The sequence below is a fragment of the Bombus vosnesenskii genome, unplaced genomic scaffold (genome assembly GCF_011952255.1).
Source record: "Bombus vosnesenskii isolate JDL3184/JDL3185 unplaced genomic scaffold, Bvos_JDL3184-5_v1.1 scf7180000013266, whole genome shotgun sequence".
Taxonomy (NCBI): domain Eukaryota; kingdom Metazoa; phylum Arthropoda; class Insecta; order Hymenoptera; family Apidae; genus Bombus; species Bombus vosnesenskii.
This window is the reverse complement of record NW_022882926.1, coordinates 6,513,821-6,533,526: the sequence shown is the minus strand read 5'-3', so window position 1 is coordinate 6,533,526 and position 19,706 is coordinate 6,513,821. Positions and strand designations below refer to the sequence as shown.

Genomic DNA, 19,706 nt, shown 5'->3' with positions numbered 1-19,706 from the left:
GCACGTTTTGTAAATTAGGTAAGTATTAATCCTTCTGATATTCAAGATGATAACAATAACGACGAATATAAAAGAATGCAATGATCGTAAACTTAGAAGTATTTAATAGAGGAAGAAAGGAACACTTACAGATAAAAACAAATATTTATTACACGAACATACTGGCAATAGGTAATAAGTCAGTAACAAATCTGTATATACAATGTTTCGTTGAAATACATATCTACAAAACAATTATCTTCTGTTTGTTCATTAAAATAGCATACACAGTAATTTTTTCCCTGTATGCTGATATAGGACTCGATTCTAGGATTGTATATCGTTGTTTGTGATTAAAGCATGGGCTGTAGAACTTTTAGACTGATCAATCGTTATCTTCTGTATGAGAAAAAATCATTCAACATTCGTATTGTGGCACTCTGTATGTAAAGTTATTACTTGTCACAATATGAATTCCTGCACCATAATATGGTATCACATAATGCGAACCATCCGCAGGTCCCACGATTTGTGTTGCAATAAGTATTATATCAGCAAATTGGCCAAGAAAGAGGAATCCCAAAGTACTTAACTTAAGAAAGCCCAATGCTGGATACCCGAGATAAAATCTGTCTGCCCCGAACATTCCAAGAAATATAGAGAGTAACAATGATGTCTCAAATGAATATCCGTTTCTGTAAATATAAATATAAAAAACAACTTTATTTATTGTATGTATATGTTTTTACATTAAATGTTAAATATGATCTTCAGTATCATGTTTATAAACACATTTTCAATATTACAAATATTAGTAAATTCTATTTGAAACATTAATATAGTAAACGAATGATATTATATATACTTACGTCCATTTACAAGGAATATCTTTCTTGAATGTGTTATTTTTTGTTTCTGTACAAATGAGGCCATCCGCAGCCAGACATAACACTGAGAACAAAACAGTGAATATATAATTTAAACTTCCATGTACATAAAATTAGAAAAGGTAATAAATTTATCTATCTATGAACGAAGAAAACAAAAAATTTTAAATGATTAACAACTACAGAATGCACGTTTTCAAACTTGGAGTACATCTGACATATAGGTTATGTCGAATTTTCCTTCTTTTTCAGAGCAATAAGAGGAAAAACACAATAAAATTTATCTACCTTTGGCTTTATTTTCCTTCGTGCAACCTTTGGGTTGTTGCGTTTTCGGATCTATGAAATCATAATCGGGATGAGGACAGATATATTGTCCCATTCGTAGGTTACTGCAGTCGATTTCATACGTGTAATCAACACCATTGCTCAGCGGTATCGAGAGAAGAAGCAAAAAGAGCCCGCTAAGGTATTGCATCAGGTGGAACATGCCGTTTCATTTTATAACAATTACTATAAATACCACACTCTGTCACTGTATCTACTGTCTCCCGCAAGTTCACAATATCCTGTACATGTTTGTATTTTGAACGCACTGTCATTAAAACGACTTCCCTCTGGCGCCAACTGCTTGGAATGTTCATGAACTATATTTTATGATATTTCTTCTGGCGCCAGATTTTCCGTTAACATCAAACGCATCGCGTTAAGTGAAACGTTTTACAGATATGATAGGCTAGAATTTTAACACTCGAGTCGCATTAATTAACTACTTCAGTTGAAGTATACAATTATTCATAGTAAATAGCGTGATACTTCTTGGAGAAGATGAAACTCTTCTTTTTGTAAGTACTATTGGACGTTTTATTAAGATAAAATGGATAGCCATAAGAAGGGTTAGAATAGATATAATGCAATCGAATGCAAAATTCATTGTAATAATATATTATTTTGAAATTTTGCTTTTTAGTTATGTTGCGTGAGATCGTGTAAGGGGTTTATACAAGTCCGCTGTTTAGTCGCGTTGGTGGTAAAAAATAAACAGTGGAATACCGCCGTGATAGTTGAGCGTTTTTTCTGTGCTAAAATGGCTTCTTCGTCGTTGAAAAGTACTCGGAAAACTTATAGCTTTGAGGAACGAGAAATTTTGATAACCTTGATAAATAAGTACGAAGATATCGAGGATAAGAGGTCCGATCCGATATCGATGTATAAACGAAAATCAGCATGGTCTCAACTGGCCAACGAATACAACTCGATGGTAGGTCCTCAAGCGATACGTTCGGCTGTACAGTTGAGACGCTGCTGGGAAAATATGAAAGCATGCAAACGGAATCGTGAAGAGAAGAAATTACGGTAAATACAATATTTTCGCGATATCATCTACCTTTCATTCATGACAGCCTATAAATATGTAAAAACGCGGGAATATACGAATATTGTATAATCATATGATTAGGTTGTTTCATTTATCGTTCTCATCCTTCTCAGATTTTTTATTTTTCAGTTCAGAGTTTTTACGTAATATAACCTTTTCAATATATAAGTTAGTTTCCTACTAGTTTATAAAATTTTATTTATTTCGATTTCTTATCAAATATTATTGGAGATATAACTAACGAAATTTGTATAAATTTATGGAATGACACACCTTTATATCGATTTTTTCAGTGGTATTTCGAGAAGTTTTTGTCACTTATCTAAGGATCACACACGGTCGAAAAGTTGGGAAAATAGAAATCCCATGGCAGAAGTTCCTATTCCTACCGGAACCGTAGGTTTGCCGCCAAATGTCGTGTTTGAGCCAAAAGAGTCTGAACCGTTTACGCTGCAAACTGTCTGTACTATAAAGCCTTCAAAACAATTCTCGAAAGAGGAAAATAATTATAAAGATTCAGGTTATTCCTCCTTCCTTTTCATTTTATCTCCTTTTATCTTTTGTTATTGATTTCTTTTCTGTAAAAATCACTGCCTTGATTTTTGCATTCTACAATTCATCCGCCATTTATGAATAATGGAAAGGAAAAATATTCAAAGGCTTCATTTGTTCTTTACTTTACAATTTCTATATTTATATCTATGTGATCTATTGATTTATCTATTTATTAAAATATTTTACTTTGCTATTTTATTTTTTCCAAAGTAAAGAGACTCGAAATTTTCTGCTTTGCCGTCTTTCAAACGAAGATCTGCAAAACTTAATAATTTCATCTCCCAAAAACATGTCATTCAACATTCCCTTTATTACCTCAGATTCTGTCAAGAGTAAAATCGATTCGAATTCGTTATCGCACGGTTCAGTAACCGACTGTTTCGACAAATCCAAAAAGGATTTGGACTCACTCATGGTGGAAAAATTAGATAAGGACGAACTACCGGAGAAAAATCGAATAATTTTCAAATCGAACGCAACTCAAACGTTCATCTCTCCTTCGATTGTTCACGAGCAGCCTCGAAGAACGAAGAGATCCCTTCACAAAGAGGAAGAACTGCACGTATTGGCTTTATCGGAGGCACAGATGAAAGTTGATATCGCTGCCATGTTGAAAGAGGAGGCCAGAATTAAATTAGAAGAGGCTCACTATCGTAAAGAAGAGGCGAGGCTAAGGATGCTTCTTTTTACGTATAAGCTCGATAGGATAAAGGAAGATTGACTCGAGAGAATAAAATGAATATACTTACGTACGCTTCGTGCGATGGCTTTGTTCACTTCTTTTTTCACAGTGATCAAAAGGAAAGGGGAAGATACCGTTAGATTAAATATAAACGAACGATATTCGATATCTGTAATATCTGTTTATTAATAGCAATTTCTTTCTAACTACAATTGAAATCGTAATAAATAAATGCTGGTAATTTTAGTTACTTATGATTCGCTAATAATAGTTTTCAAACACGAACAAGGAGTCTTCTCAATCCTTGCTATCGATTATTTTATAATTTGTTTCGTATAATTAATATAAATATACCCATTTTATATTGTTCTAACTTAAAACTGAATGCATAGATTGGAAATAGCTGTAAAATTACGCGAACATCGTCCTTTGTTAAGATGGTTACAGTTCTACAAATTTTTACAATTAAATAAAAGCTGATCTTAAATTTTAACCCCTCGATAAAAAAAGTTGGCGCTTTATTTTGTAACAGGTTGTAGAAATTGCATTTTAGACACTTTTTATGACTGCTAACTTAATATATTTTTATTCCAAGATAAATTCTTTTACCTAGCTTTTAAAGAAAATACTACTACATAGTTACAAATAGATACCGCGTTCTTCAGAAAACTAACGAGTCCATACATATTCATAGTACGTGTCTCTATGAAAGAATAGTTTAAATAATATTCTTGATAAACTGTTCACACTTCTACTAAACCAGTGAAAGTATATATGTCAGTTTATCGACATGGCAGTCGCAGCTGGCAGTGGTCAGTGAATTTGACTAGCTGTGTTTGAAGTTACGGGAGAGAACAGAAAAGAGGAAGAAGAAGAAACATTAAAGTAAAGAGAAATCTAGAAGGTGTTTCTAAGATAAAACCTACGACGCCTACGAATCATCTAGAAACCAAATTATTGGAACGTTATATCATTGAGATCAAACTCTATTAATGAATCATGCAATTTTAATACAAATTATTTTAAAATGTTATATTAAAGATATATTTCTCTGATCATCGTATATTAAAAACCTGTTCATATGTTTTTATTTTTCTGTTTTCGAGTCTTAAGTGTTGGACTAACGATAAGTATACGCGTTTCGAGAAGGAAGACTTAACGAAATCTGATCTTCACATGAGATGAAAGTTATCATCGAGGGTAGGTTTTGGCGACGAGCAACGAGCAACTTCGAACAGTGATGGATCGGTGTAGATCGGCTCGCTCGGGTCGAAGCCGGTTCTTCTGCTGGACGATAGTCCCACAGCACCCTCCAGAGCGGTCGATGACGAGCTCATGCGTTGACCGATCACGTTACTCATCGATCTGGAGATCGACCTGTATATCCAACAAATGGTACACCAACTTCAGGTAATAAATCCGAGAATAAATCAAGAGTCACGTTAAAAGCGTTAAAAGCATTAAGCCATTCGTCAAATATGACGTCTGTATGTATTTTTGAATGATTCTTAGTTATACAAGCTGTAGTGGAACGTATGGATGTAATTTTAGAGACGAATTTTTAGAATGATATATTGAACTGCTGTTTCAATTCTGTCTGACAGACGATGGTCTTTAAAGATTCTATTTTTGAAAATTGTTTATACTTGCATACCATTAATCAATATTTTATAGGTCAACTGTTATGTTTATTCATTTCTGTATATTTTTTTTATTCCACGTTCGTGTGTAATATTTTCTTATCCGCATTATTCTTGAATTTATTAACGCTTCCAAGATTATCGCAAGGATTTAGTACAATCTATTTATATCTAGCGATAAGATAATGAAAAAGAAAATATTGCACGAGCTGGAAAATCTAGACGAATTTTTAATTTTCTAATTAATATAGTCTTAAATTTTATTCTAGTTGAAACAAGATATTTTCGAGAACTGTATGAGATTGAAACTAATTAGCAAATAAACGTCAGATAAATTACGTACGTAGACTGGAAGGGTTTCTGAAGACCTGTTCTCAAGAAAGAGAAGTTATTTGCACGACTGCTATAAGCGTCGTCCGAATGACTGCTTCGATTACACGCTTTGTCGACTCTGCGGTTCTTCGTAATCACTGCGTAAGCGTATTTTCTGAAACAATGTACGCGAATCGATTTGCTTTTGTAAACATGCTAATTAAACATGTATCTGAATCAATACAAAGTCGATAATATACCTGTAAATTAACATGGATAACAAAACCACGGATGCCAGGAGTACTACGAGCACCGCAACTGCTGTCACAAGTCCATAATACTCGTTAGGAGTTATGCAGACGTTCTCCATAATGGTAGTTTGTCTCTCGACCATAGTCTCCTCGTCGATATCCATCCTCGAGTCCAAAACCTGTAACTCGGTCAGACGTAACATTTTAGCTTGTCTTGAAGACACTTTTGTTTACTAAATGTGATAATCTGTTTTCCAATGTAAAAAGAAAAGAGAAAGCATACGTATTTTTTTGAAGCTTTCAATAATTTTTATCAAAATTTAATGTGGTATCAAGTCGTACGTATCGAAGTTTATAAAATGATTAATGTTTAATTCATGAATAATGAAATGTTTAATTCATATGACAATGAAGTCACGATTTGAGTGAAATTTAATTAAATGACAAGATTAGAGAATAAGATTTGGTTCAATTAATTCATTAGTAAATTCAAGAATGATTTTGTTCGCATGCTTCTGATTGTCTCAATGAATTGTTTCAAAATTTAAAGAGTATTTATAATTTAGTTTATGCGAAGATCAAGAACTCGAAGTATCCAGTTATACATATGGAAGCTTAAAAAAATAAAATTTAGTTCACTTAGTTATTAATAGAAATTTAAACAAGATCAGTTTAAACAAAAAAAAATTAAAGAATACTGATAGCACAGTAATATAAAAATTATAGATCCTCTACTTAATATATCCTGTACTGTGTATAGATCCTGTAAATAATAAATTTCATCCTTTTCAGGTCTACCTCGATCATTTCTCTCACGTGTTCCTCTTCCTCCTCTTCTTCTGCGTCGTTGCTGTCTTCAACCACTGTCGAATTCAACATGGGAGATGTATCGTTTATATTACTTTCCGTTATCGTGCTTATTTCATTTTCTTCTACAATCGTGTCGTTCTCTGACACGTCTCTCCTGCGCCTTCCAAAGGATGGCTCGCTCCTTCCGGTACCACCGGAACAGTAAGCTGGCTGACAACCGTCTCGACATGTTCGTACGGTTGCTTCAAACACCAAAAAATTAGACTCGGGAATTTTGAAAGCGTTGAAACGTGCTTCGAGGCTGTCACCATCCCTCAAACGATCCAAGCCAGGGAATACGTAGTTGTCCACTGGACAGCTGTTTTCAACAGATTACATTGGTATTGTACAAAAATTTATTTTCTAGAAATTTTTTGTTTCTATATTGTGTGTGGTAGTACTGACGAGTATAGATAATAAGTAAATTAATTAAGTTCCTCAGGTGGATTAACTCTGGCATACATATACCAGTGATCAGCTACTCAACCCATTCGCTACTACGATTCTCACTTGGCGACCGTAAAAGATTCTTATTTTTGTACTAGCGTTTATAGTCCATAAAATTATACTTTTGAAAAATTTCATTTCGAAAAACATCGTAGAAAAATTTGAGTGTATGTGGGTTAAATAGATCAGGTAAATAGGTCGGACGATCAGGTAATTTTGGCTTAAAGATCAGGACTAATGGATTATGTAAATTAGGTAGATTAGATGGTATAAGTGAATTACGTGAATCAGGTAGATTTAAATGAATCAGATATTTGATGTACATATTCCATACAGATTAGGAAAGCTGAAGAATTTAATTTAATAAATTAGATGATAAGCTAGAGAAATATTGAAACGAATATTGAAAATCGATAAAGGACAAATATATATTGTAATGCATAAATCTGTGCAATCTATAAAGAAATGAAAATATTGTGTATCTCTAATTTCACAAATCATAATGATTTTATCTTGAGTGTTTTATATGTATAGTACTTTTGTCGTTTGTCCATTGAAACCGAAAGCACCCTGTAGAAGTGAACAACAAAGATCCATTACGTTGATTGCTCCTGTTGTTACTAGGCCAATCAAGTTCTTTTCTTACGCTGGATACAAGGTAGAATATCTTTCTTTGTTATTTTAATAACGAAGATTCAATTTTATCATAATTACTACCATTTTATTGAAAAACTTATTAAAAATTATTTGATTCTTTCAAAAAGTATGAGAAGAATAAAGCTATGTCGAATTTTCAGATCACACCTTACTCATTAATAAATAAAAATTGTAATAATGAATGCAACGTTTACCCGTATCTGTCTATGAGCTGAACGCTTCTTCCAGAGTAAGGATCTCTTGCTATGACGTTGGTAGCAAAGATATCAGTTACATAATTGTACCTATAAAAAACATTAACAAAATATTACAACATAAATCACAGTTCTTTTTAGATGAATAATGTTCGTGTCACATACCCATCCTGAGCTTCTAGCCTAAAAGTGAGTGGATCGCCAACAGCTATGGTCGTTGTAGGTCTGCCTTGATACAGGATCAGTAAACGTACTCGAGAACTTAGGGTATTTTCTGCTGGAAGGTACTCGATCGGAATCGGAGACCCTGATCTACACAACATAAATGCGAATTTTATTAGCATAATCGAAATAAAAGTATATATTGATTTTTTTGAAATATAAGAAACATAAAAAAAGTAGACACTTTAATATCTCGTTTCACATGAAAACAAAAAAAATTGTTTTTCTTCCTTATTCAAAATTAACTTGTCAGCACACCGACATTAATAATCTTCCTTTAAATTATCAGTTTCATCCATCTCAAGTGAAACAGATCAACAAGTGTCTCTTTGCAACTTTCTACGAGGTATATTCAAGATTTAGAATCATAGAATCAGGAGATTTTTAACGATGGAACTCGAACAATATTAAAATAAATTTATCGAGTGTGCTTGCACCAGGATCCATGTTTAACTGAATGCAACATATTCTGCATTCTATACTGGATGACGGATCGGACTATTTAATTAAGTGCACCGGGTGCAAGGCACGGTCTCTCAATCGATATGACCTGGCATACCCGGCACCGATGTAGCCGGATGTGACGACAGCTTCGCCAGGGCCTCGAAATAGACAAGTGAGATTGAAGCGTTTGTCCCTTCCTGTTTGCACGTAGTCCGAGAACTGTACCACGACGATGTTTGTCATCGTGTCGCCGTACTGCAATCGTTTGTCGAATGTAATCACTAATTGTGAACCAATTTTTTATGAAACATTCATTAAAAGTACCATTGTTATTTCTAAATTATTTTACTTAAAAAGCTTTTATACAGAAGACTATCGGTAAATTTTGACGATGAATTTACTAGATCTTTTTTAAATTTTAGCCTTAGATCTCATCTTAAAATTTTAAGTTTAGCTCTTTAATGAAGGATCTTAAAATAGATCAGTTCAAGATCTCAGACAAAAATAAAATTTTTGGAAAATCGTTTAATTTCTTCGGAATTAATATTTAACGTGCTTTCAGAAATCCTGTGGTGTTCTCGAGCAGCGACGAAATAATTTTCTTACTCTTTGAGTGCCACATTCGGGGTAACCCTGGGGACCACTGATTCGAAGAACATTTACGGTTCCCCCGTTTCCGCGGAAGAAGCAGCGATCGTAATAGCCGTAAGTGTAAATCCGACCAATGAATCCTTCCGGTGTCCTTAAAGTAAATTCCATTCCGTCTTCGCTACACACTTGACTCACTAGAATGACCAGAAACACAATTTACTTGCTCTCTATTAACTTTCATTTAACAAATCGGGTAAATACCCAAACCAAACAGAAAATTAAATGATGGACTGAAAATCACAACAATGTGAGTCAAGATCTTTAGAATTTAAATTTAGTGAAATGTTTCGGTTCTTACAAGTATCATCCCTTCGACTAAATTATAACTGAACTCTCTGTCATAGATACATTCTCTTAACTTGGAGATATATAATGAATTTCTTACGATGATAAACGTAAAATATCGTTTCATGAAAAATAACAACGAACCGATCTACACCACTATGATTTTCAGCCAGTCAAATAAGAAACAAAATCCAACACCCTTCCACATCGTTAGAAACCAGAGGAATAATCGACATCATCGGATGTGACCAAACAAAAAGTAAAAAAAAAAGATTTCGGAAAATCAGACGGTTTATTTTACTAAACTCAGTCCAGATGACAATGTCTAATACAATAATTGAAATTTGCATCAGTAACGGTTGTAATATGGACCGGCAGCGTAAAGGTTTCTCCATGTGACCCATGTAGATGACGTCCAAGGTCTTCTACGACGCTTACCGTCGAGACACTCTGCATCAGCTCCCTGTCTGCCGTTATTCCTTTCATAAAAGTCGTAATCGGAGCCAGTGTCATAGTACACGGGATTGCCCATGTCCATGTCCCTGGAGTCACGATCGCTCAACTCGCAGTTGTCCCGTTCTGCTCCATAGGGTGCGGCGTAGGGACGATAATTGAATGATCTGCACACGAAGTCTCTAGCGTCGGCACATTCTCTTTCACATTGAGCCAACGAGGAAGCTGTCGTATATCGTCTGACGAATGGCTTACGGACCCTAGTATGAGGTCCTACTTGTCGGAAGTTGTCTTGTTCGTCGCATCTGGACACCAGAGGCGGTCGACCGATAATTGGGCCACCGCTGGTACCGAAAGGTCGCGAATTGTACACTCCACCTTCGCCTATGTAACCGCCACCGATTATTGCGCCGTCGTTGTTATAACCACCATAGCCTAAGGGACGACTGGGTCCTCCTACGCCATAGTGGTTCCGGTCTGCATGAGACTGAGGACCGTAGATGTCGTCAACGGGGTATGTTGGAGAGTATCCTCCATGCGACGATGGTGGGAATCTGAGAATGGAGGAAAAATATGATTATTTATTTATTTTTTCTTTTTTTTAATTTGTACTTTACAATTTGTCCAGCCGGGCATTTGGTAAATTAAATATGATTATTTAAATGTAGGTTTCTGAGAGAGATTGAATATTATAAATGGTAAGGAGTATATAACATATGAATAATAAATCATTTGTAATGTTTGTAATGTCTCTTGAAATGAAATTTTATATGCAATATCTTTAATTAAATCAATGCTGTATTAATTAAGTTAATGAGCCGATCAATTTTCATTTGATTATCAACTTACAGTTGCTACAGAAAGTATTTATACGAGCCCTTATTTTTCAATGCTATGCCTTTTTCGTCGAGTTAAATGTTTAATTACTTGGATCTAATTAATTAGTACGTCAGTGTTGCGTATATACTTTTCATAGCAACTACATAGTACCATTTAGTGAAGGAAATACAAATTTTTATTCTACTCGAAATGTAACACCGAGAAAGACTGTTGTTGCTTAAATATTTTTTAATGAAATTTTATATCGATTACCGAATCTTTGAAGGAAGAGTCATAAAAATATCGAAATGTATTTTTGAAAGCTCATCAATATCTTTCTCTTCAACTTACCGATTAGGATAAAGATCCTTTTCGGGATACCTTTCACTGATAGGATACCGATCGACGTGAGGTCTGCCACCTGCCAAACCGGATGGATACCGATCCAGAGGATCCTCGGGAATAGGATAACGGTCTATACTATTGGGGTACCGATCGCTATCGCTAGGATAACGACTTGGAGATATTGGGTATCGATTACCAATTCCAGTAGGGTATCTACTACCACTTGTTGGATATCTGTCTATTCCAGTGTCTGGAATAGGATATCGATCAGGATGAGTAGGACGGCGATCACCACCTCTGCTTGGAAATCGATCAGATATTGGATACCTATCCGAAGATGGGTACCGATCTACCATTGGATAACGATCACTAACAGGGTAACGATCGCTCGTTGGAAATCGATCACTGATTGGATATCGATCTATAGGATCAGGAAACGTATCCCCTGCTGCCCCAATTGGATATTGTCCATTCAAAGGATACCTTTCGGGATATTTATCAGCTGGATAACGATCAGGATAACGATCTGGATATTTGTCGGGGTATTTATCAGGGTAACGTTCTGGATATTTATCGGGGTAACGGTCTGGGAATTTATCGGGGTAACGGTCTGGGAATTTATCGGGGTAACGGTCTGGGAATTTATCGGGGTAACGGTCCGGGTATTTATCGGGGTAACGATCTGGATATTTATCAGGATATTTTTCGGGATATCGATCTGGGTATCGATCAGGGTAACGGTCTGGATAGCGATCTGGATATCGATCTGGATAGCGATCTGTGTGGCGGTCTGGGTAACGATCTGGATACCGATCTGGTTTCACGCTGCTGCTGTACCCCTTGTCGTAGTCCTCTGGATAACCTGTGTGGAAATTTGAAATTTACTTGTTTCAAAAAGCATATTCGTTTTATGCTTGGTGGTAATTTTTAGTTGTTAGAGTTATGTATCGTTTATTGAATTTGATAAATTTGGGAGATGCCAAGGTGAGCTAATTTTAATATTTGTAATATATAAGAAATATGACAAAAAAGAGGATTGAGTTTACAGTAATAGATTATCGAAGGTGTTGTTAGTTTACCAGGTCTTCCCAGAGAAGGCCGGCCGAAATTGGTATCCTGTCCTAGGGGGTCTGGTCTGTAGCCTGGATTATCCCGGTCCCCATCCAAATATTGGTCTGTTTATATAATAGTTGACATTTTAACACAGGTATATAAATAAATATAACAAGTTTCTTAGACTTTTATTCACTGTTCGTATACAGCAAATTTAAGAATTTCTAGAATTGTTCAAAAGAGATCGAAATAATAATTCACATTATGATTTGTAGCATTATAAAAAGGATCACAACCGGCTTAATTTTCTACTTCAAATCTTGGAAAGTTCAGGAACGTTTGAAAGCACGAAAACGAGGAAGAAGTTCGATACTGAGAGCCAACCCAACATCAATTGCTTTAAGAATTTCTTAAAACAATGTTGTTTCCGATGTCATCGATTCGATTATAAGCGATATATCTATACACCTTTAAGATATTTGTCACTCACGCATAAGATTCTCGTAATAATCGTAGTCTGCATCGTAGATGATCCTGTGTCCATCACGTTGATTGAATCGACTCAATCGACAGGTATGATAATGTTCAGAATACACGGCGCTCCTGCATTGGAAACTGGTCTGTCGAAGACACTCGTCAAGGCATTCGCTCAGGCTACGACCTGTTATCTCAGAGTGAAATTCACCGCTCAAACGAGAGTTTCGATAACGCTGGAACGCTGTATCTGGTCGTCGTCCATCGGAAAAAAGGTGCGACGTGGAGCTGCTGTCCGGGTATTCGGAACCGCGTGCTATGGACGGATCTACGCTTCGTAAGTGGGTATTGATAAAGTATTGTAAAGTACCAATTGATCGTTTCACTGTTATCCGGCCCTTACGATTTCGAAGAAGTCAGATACCTTCATCTTTTAGAAAAGTTCTTCGTTTCAATCATGAGTAATGATTAATATCTAATTTTTTAACAACGTATACTTTTTAATGACGTAATGAATTATTAATCAATAGTTTCAACAATTTGAGTATTTGGATAGTATCACAATCAGAAATCAATTAATACTAGTTTAGGAAAGAATATTCTAAATAATAATTAATCTGGAATCACGTAGAGTGGACGATTTCTTAAATTTCTAACTTAAGATAGTGTAGTTATCTTCTACTGTGAAGATAATTAAGAAATTGATACTTTTGTGAACAATTAGCGATATATAGTAGATGAAGTTATTGACGGTAGGTATAATGTACTTACGATTGTCTAAACAAACCAAATCGTAAAAATGATGGCTGGGGCTGCTACTTATACCGATATCGTCCTTCTGAGAGACAGAATCTTCTTCTGAAATAATGCATTGCCGTGTTTGCTCGTCGAATTCTACGCTTCGACAGAAATATTTCTCAGCTCTCAAACAAAGGGCTTGACACTCGTCTAAGGTAAGATTCGTGTAGATGTCGACTTCGAATGGCCCTCGAAGACGCTTGTTTTCTTCTTTGACGAACACAGCTAATCCATCGCAACGACGTTCTGCTGTTGAATCAACAAATTTGAATTCGTTCAGTCAGTAAATAATAAACTATAGAAACTTAGTTTTTAACAATTCTAAAATTCAGTTCTAACACAGGTAATTCAATATTTGGGTAATTTAAATATTTTTCTATGGGATTATTAATTTGAGAAATCGATATTAAAAATATAATTCGTTATTATTCGTTAAATTTTAAGAGAAAATTGGTAGTGAGTACCATTGAGACAAGTGTTTTCCAGATAATCGGAATTTGGATCGTCTTCCAATAATTCAGGATGCGTTCTTCTGGTGAAACGACTCAGAGCACAGCTTCTTAGAGCAGTGTCATACGTAGCGGATCGACAAATGAAACTGAACTCGTTCAAACATCTTCAAAATATCACGGAAAATTTTTATCCATGAGATATTTGCAATTAGAAATCTAATCTAATCTGCATTTTTTAAAAATTCTATAATACCTATCCTCGCAGTCTGTTCTATTCGCCGCGCTAACTTCCTTGATATCTGTCAGTGGTAATTTTAGTTTCTTCCTGGGATGTCTCTCGAAAACATAACGCCGATTTGGACATTCTCTTTCGATCCTATCGGCTTCACAGAAAAATATAATCATTAAAACTCTTAATCACCAGATAAAGAGTACGCAAAAGTAATTTTTTAAAATACAGAAACTAAAAACAAACAGTGAATTTGTCCTTGAAATACAGAATATTATTCTTAAAATAAGTAGAATATCTTTATACTAATTCCTTTTTTAGGGATTATTTTCAGAAATTTTATGAGAAATTATCGCAGAATGGTTAATACTTTATGAATTATAGGATACGTATGACAGGAGAAAAGAAAGCATAGAAATTTAAAGAATTTTTCTGGAACGTTTGAGCAGTATTGGGAAAATACTGAAATACACTCACAGCCAAGACAAACTTCCGTGAAATGGACGCTGTTTGGCACCAGCATTAGATTTCCAATTCCTTCTGGCTGCGCCTGTTCCCTCGTTAAATAGCAAGTGCTTTCTTCATATTCTGCAGCCCCGCTGAAAGAAGCTATTCTGCTGCCAGGTTGGAAATCGAAGCTCGTGCAAGCGCGAACTAAATTGTTCGTCGCCGTTCTATCTCGTAGACATAATTCCTGACATTTTTCCAAGACTCTAAAAGGTGGTGCAGAGTCTCGTACCTATGATAAATTAGCAAGATTAAAATTAGAATATTATTAAAATATTAATGTTAATAGTATACAAATTTTTTTAATATTTATGTTACTGCTTTTATAAAAATACAGCTTTAAAACAATCTATTTTAGGAAAACATTGGTTTAGAAATGTAAGCATAGACTTATTTTTTTCCTGGGGCGAATATGAAATCTTAAATCTTCCTTCTCAGGAAAATATCTTTTCTAATTGCTTCATTTCACTCTCTCGAACGAGTTTCATATTTAGTAGCAAGAAATTTCGCCTATATTTAATGATTGAATAATATATCAATTATTAAAAAAAAAATTATAATAAAAGATTTACTTCAATTGATTTCTTGATAAAACCATTTCAAGTACGGATTATACTTTCCAATGTTACAGTAAATCAGCCCCCTAATCTCAAATCTTCCTATTCTCGTCAGATTTAACATTCTATTATCAGAGAATCAGGTTTTAAGATTTCAGAACAGTTTCCTAGAAGTCGACTGAATATTTGAAAACCGACCACGCAAGCCAGAGAGATAGGTAAATATTTCGCGAAACGTTTTATACCACATCGTCGTCGAAGCCCTGAAGCTGTTGGTCCGGAAGTCTCTCGTAAACGACTCGACCCAAGCCGCCATTACACGTTGTTTGCCCTGAAAACACAGCACACCGGTTTTTTCGTTATCGTTCGCTCACGAATGCATTCAATGGCTGGCATTTTTTATACTCTTTCCTTTTATTCGTCGCTATTTTCTCGCAAATAGATATTATTATTTCCTGTTCGCCTGGTAAAAATCAGGTTACTTCCTTTGCGAGCGAGCGACGACCGTCAGAACGATATGATTTTATCGTTCACGTATATCTTTTTTTTTGTGTCATAAGTGGTACGTATGACGGTACAATGGGACGAAACCCAATTTCGCAATCGAGCAAGTGACGTCATTCTTTTACACCGCGTTCCATCATTAATTTTAGAGTATGAGCCAGAGATGTGCAAACGAAATGTTTTTTTAGGGCACACCAGTTGCGCGCATTACATTTTTCGTCTTATGATATTTTCCCTTTTCACGTGTCTTTTCTATCTGAAACTCTTCTATTAGTTTAATAGAAGAATTTATAAATGAACTTGAAATGAAGGAAATTCTTTCCTTTCAATTTTTGTAAGACGATTGTTTTAGAAAGTAATTGAATAATCGAGCTAGAGGGTTGCAACTTACCGTTAACGACCACTCTCAGGGTAGCTAGAACAGAGATGGATTGCAGTAGACTGGATATGTTGGTTTTCTTCATTTTTAGGTACCAGGGTTTGGTATCAAGTAGTCATCACAGTGACGAAATTCTGAAATCATGCCAGTTAGAAATATTCTGGAATATAAGCTAGAAGATTTTCGTTTCTAAAGCCTGTAGACCTTCAAAATTTCATGTAACTAAATCGTCGATTTTTATGCAAATTTATATCCTCGTGAATACGAGTTCAAAATACAACATTTTGTACATCCTTGCTTTCTTAAATTTTTTACAAGTGCATATAACTAATATATTTCCATTTTTTTTCAGAAATAATTCATGTATGAGAGTAATGGAAAAGATACTGAGCAACTAATAATGTAATGCTTGAAAGTTGGAAGCACGGTTCGTTGGGTTTACGGGCGTGTGCTGGTCCTTCGCCGCGTGTACGTGCACGCGAATCGTCAGAGAAAAGGTTGACGAAGGTGCGAGCATGTAGATGTGTTCAGGGTGAGTGCAGCTCAGGAATTCCATAAAAACCTTCCACTGTCTCTACGCACTTTGAATATATCGAAACCGTCCACTAGACTGAAACGCGTCTTCTTTATCACGCCCCATGTTACGAAGTTACTTTCTCATGAGATCAGGATCTTTTACATTAATATGTTTCATGAGAAATTCAGCGATTCGCTTTTGTCATATCGTACCGATGTTAAAAAATGAAAGAATGCTTTTGTATATGATAAGAAACTTAGAGTGGCACGTGTCGCAGGGATTAAATTTACATTCAAACCGTAAGGGAGATGCCGTATTAGAAAATAATGTTTGGTCGCTGGGGAGTTTGAATATTGTAGGGTTTCTTGGATGGGAAATGGTATTTGGATGTTTTCAGTAGCCTCTGCAATTTATTTAGCTTTCAAGTTCTTATTTATGGTTAATTATATTAGTAGAAATATGAATTATTATTGTATTTTTGAGTATATACATGTATTTACTCACAATACATTATTAATATTTATTTATATTATTGAAAATTAATTGGGATAGTTTATATTTATTTAACTTCGATATTATTCATATTAAGGATTTTTAAGAAATTTTGTTTGTCTATACAGCAAGCAAAAAAGAAACGGAGACTTCAAAGAGTTGAGTCTAATTTTAAGGGATGATGCCTTGAGAATTATTCATGAAACAACCAACACTTATCCTATGTAAAATAATGGAGCAAAGAATAATATATTATTTGATATATCCTCAATAACGTGCAATATTGTTATAATCAATTGATACTGTGTAATCAAAGTTATGTTATTCCTATCTTTTATAAAGGACTTAATTTGCAAATTGTCAATTGTGATACACGTGCTTGTCCATTAGTTGCAAACTTTGCTCACGTATTGCGGAGAAACGGTGCTTATTAATTATCTCATGGTTTATCGCCTCCATAATTATAGTTCTCTGTCCAAAGAGGATGGATGCTTGTCTAGTAATTAACGTTACCGTCGACGAGAGAAAATTATAGATACGGGTCATTCGAATCATCAATTACATTGTTTAATTATAATAATAATATTATAATACTACGTTGAATTAGTGTATCGTGATTATTATCATCATTGAATTTCGTCCAGTCGTGTTCCTGTTTTAACAAACGTATATGACTTTCTCACTACATATGATACAAGTTTTAAATGGAATGTATTAAAAGTTTGATAAATTAGTAAGACATTAAAATATCATATAAAGGAGACACTAATTCTGTTCCAAATTCTACGTGAATGTATACCTTCTTAAAAATAAAAGATTGTTGCATCCTAGAATTACACATTTTTAAAGGAACGTTGCTATGAACGGCTAAATCAAGATTTTATCGCAATCTCTTGGATAATAGATGATACGTGGATAGCATTGTTGCGCGCTTCAAACAATTTTCATATTCTTCAATTATGTGATATTAGTGTACGTAGGATGCAGGATATTATAATTTATCTTTGTTAGTCTTGTTATATGTATTATTCAGTTAGTCTTTGTGTGGTAATTGTTTTAATTTAACTGTTTGATGTAAGCAGAAATTTTGTGGAAATCTTTTGTATACGAACCTCAATAACGATCTTTCGTATACGTTATTTAATCGGGATTATATCAAAGTTGCAATATATGTAGAATACTCTCTTCTTTTTAATACGAGAAAAATTAATTTTTTTATATGACAAAGTTGAACTTTTTAGATAAAATTATTTCGTTTCTCTTTTCTAAAAATTAGGGACGGAAGTTCCATAGGAATACAATTTTTACATTTAAAAATCCAATAAACGTCGCCGAATCTCTCCTTCTAACTAAAATGTTAACTCCAACTTTTTAACCAGAACATTCGCGTTTCCCAGTCCAAAAAAGTTGCAAAAAGCTAAGTACGAATACGAAGTTTAGTACGAAGTAGTAAACTCGAATACGAAGTAGCAAACATTATCGAATCTCCTTTTTTAATTAAAATTTTAGCTCCAACTTTCCAACTAAAACTCTCTTCAGTTGAAAAATGCTATGAAACTACGTACAAGCTTCGGATCTCGATAAATTCAATAAACCTAACTATTTCCCTCTTCCTCAAACTGAAGTAATTCGCGACTCTCCATTAAATCGTACCAACTATACTTACCTGAAATAACAACAAATTGTTCACGTGTCTGTCCACTTCGAGAGCAAACCGAGTCGCGCGAGATTTCCTCCTCTTCTCCAGAGACTCCACACCGTCTCTAATCTACGAGCAACTTCAAAACGCCAAAACGCGATAAGATGCACTAGAACCGTCCATCCAACGCGAATGGCACCTGTAATCAAACTGACGGTCAAAATCGGTGCAAACCGTGGAAATAATGGATAACACCTGACCGATCGGGGGGTCGGGAGGGGAAGTGACGGTGCTGGAAGAATTGTTTCGATGAATGATTCTCGGATAGACGAGCCATAGGGGGCAGAACGCGGAGGAGAGATAACATATACCGGTGGTACACAGGCGCGGTGGGATCCCCACGTCCGATTTCTGGCCTTGTGCTCACCGGAAGCAACTCCATTGTGTCCGGTTTCCGTGGGGCCATCCGGGAAAACGTTCGACGTGCGTGTAAACACCACGACCGTGGGTTCTCAAGCTTCAACGCGTCCTCATCGTACGAAATAACACCTTTGGTTCTACGTTCGTCTTCAGTTAAGAACTTTCTCTACGAATTACAAGATAGATTTTAGGGGATGGACAATTATTTTGTCTTTTATTGGAGAAGAAAGTTTATGGTTCTCTTTTAGGCATCGAGTTTGAAATTCACGTGTTTATAGAGGTGTTTAAATTTTGTGGACGACCCCCTAGGGACTGGTGGTGTTAGTCGTTTGAGAATCGATGCAGTAGAGCGACGCAATGCCGTGCTGGGTTGATTGTGCCGATGGACGATCGGCCGGTCGTTCGTAGCGGAATCATGGATTAGAGATTTCCACCTGAGGTCAACTAGAATGAACAACGAGCTGGCACAGGTGGTCTTCGTGATCTGTCGACTCGTTTGTTCTTTATTGCTTGGCTATTTTTAGGCAGATTTCATTTTTATTTAAATTTCTGGAGCACAAAGAAAGTAATTTGTTTTCCTTTTCAAGATCGGTTTGGGGTGATCGTGGTAATTTTAATTGATTTTGTTGGTCGCT

General features: G+C 35.3%; 3 protein-coding genes and 1 long non-coding RNA gene across 8 annotated transcripts; 2 read left to right on the top strand and 2 right to left on the bottom strand.

Moving 5' to 3' along the window:
• Positions 1–125: 125 nt before the first annotated feature.
• On the bottom strand, positions 126–1,500 carry LOC117243529 (TM2 domain-containing protein CG10795). The gene is made up of 3 exons (XM_033511100.1): positions 1,155–1,500; positions 849–930; positions 126–674 (listed from the first exon to the last, which is right to left on the bottom strand). Exons 1-3 carry the CDS (start codon positions 1,354–1,356, stop codon positions 398–400), a joined length of 561 nt encoding a protein of 186 aa, XP_033366991.1. The 5' UTR covers positions 1,357–1,500; the 3' UTR covers positions 126–397.
• Positions 1,501–1,561: 61 nt separating this feature from the next.
• On the top strand, positions 1,562–3,731 carry LOC117243528. The gene is made up of 4 exons (XM_033511099.1): positions 1,562–1,711; positions 1,837–2,222; positions 2,538–2,764; positions 3,120–3,731. Exons 2-4 carry the CDS (start codon positions 1,954–1,956, stop codon positions 3,518–3,520), a joined length of 897 nt encoding a protein of 298 aa, XP_033366990.1. The 5' UTR covers positions 1,562–1,711; positions 1,837–1,953; the 3' UTR covers positions 3,521–3,731.
• Positions 3,732–4,536: 805 nt separating this feature from the next.
• LOC117243526 lies at positions 4,537–19,273 on the bottom strand. 4 transcript variants are annotated; one of them, XM_033511094.1, is made up of 19 exons: positions 18,679–19,273; positions 16,016–16,137; positions 15,366–15,451; positions 14,534–14,795; positions 14,081–14,210; positions 13,840–13,991; positions 13,349–13,624; positions 12,594–12,905; positions 12,130–12,225; positions 11,057–11,912; positions 9,872–10,440; positions 9,104–9,282; positions 8,604–8,752; positions 7,997–8,143; positions 7,832–7,921; positions 6,483–6,852; positions 5,694–5,863; positions 5,465–5,608; positions 4,537–4,858 (listed from the first exon to the last, which is right to left on the bottom strand). In XM_033511094.1, the coding sequence occupies exons 2-19, from the start codon at positions 16,086–16,088 to the stop codon at positions 4,654–4,656; spliced, it is 4,266 nt and encodes a 1,421-aa protein (XP_033366985.1). In that variant the 5' UTR covers positions 16,089–16,137; positions 18,679–19,273; the 3' UTR covers positions 4,537–4,653. The 4 variants fall into 4 exon arrangements, with proteins under 4 accessions (XP_033366985.1, XP_033366986.1, XP_033366987.1 ...); XM_033511095.1 differs by having other exon boundaries at positions 8,613–8,752; positions 18,679–19,272; XM_033511096.1 differs by having other exon boundaries at positions 12,594–12,893; positions 18,679–19,272.
• LOC117243531 lies at positions 7,003–9,198 on the top strand. 2 transcript variants are annotated; one of them, XR_004495471.1, is made up of 4 exons: positions 7,003–7,177; positions 7,240–7,866; positions 7,973–8,669; positions 9,060–9,198. It is a non-coding gene; the product is annotated as an uncharacterized LOC117243531 (long non-coding RNA). The 2 variants fall into 2 exon arrangements; XR_004495470.1 differs by having other exon boundaries at positions 7,240–8,669.
• Positions 19,274–19,706: the final 433 nt, after the last annotated feature.

Coding starts and splice junctions, on each gene's coding strand:
- LOC117243529 (XM_033511100.1), bottom strand. CDS start 1,356: ATGTTCCACCTGATGCAATACCTTAGCGGGCTCTTTTTGCTTCTTCTC. Junction 931..1,154: donor GAAGGAAAATAAAGCCAAAG/GTAGATAAATTT, acceptor TTTTGTTCTCAG/TGTTATGTCTGGCTGCGGAT. Junction 675..848: donor GATATTCCTTGTAAATGGAC/GTAAGTATATAT, acceptor TTATATTTACAG/AAACGGATATTCATTTGAGA.
- LOC117243528 (XM_033511099.1), top strand. CDS start 1,954: ATGGCTTCTTCGTCGTTGAAAAGTACTCGGAAAACTTATAGCTTTGAG. Junction 2,223..2,537: donor CGTGAAGAGAAGAAATTACG/GTAAATACAATA, acceptor CGATTTTTTCAG/TGGTATTTCGAGAAGTTTTT. Junction 2,765..3,119: donor AAATAATTATAAAGATTCAG/GTTATTCCTCCT, acceptor TTATTACCTCAG/ATTCTGTCAAGAGTAAAATC.
- LOC117243526 (XM_033511094.1), bottom strand. CDS start 16,088: ATGAAGAAAACCAACATATCCAGTCTACTGCAATCCATCTCTGTTCTA. Junction 8,753..9,103: donor CCGAATGTGGCACTCAAAGA/GTAAGAAAATTA, acceptor AAACGATTGCAG/TACGGCGACACGATGACAAA. Junction 7,922..7,996: donor AGGCTAGAAGCTCAGGATGG/GTATGTGACACG, acceptor TGTTTTTTATAG/GTACAATTATGTAACTGATA.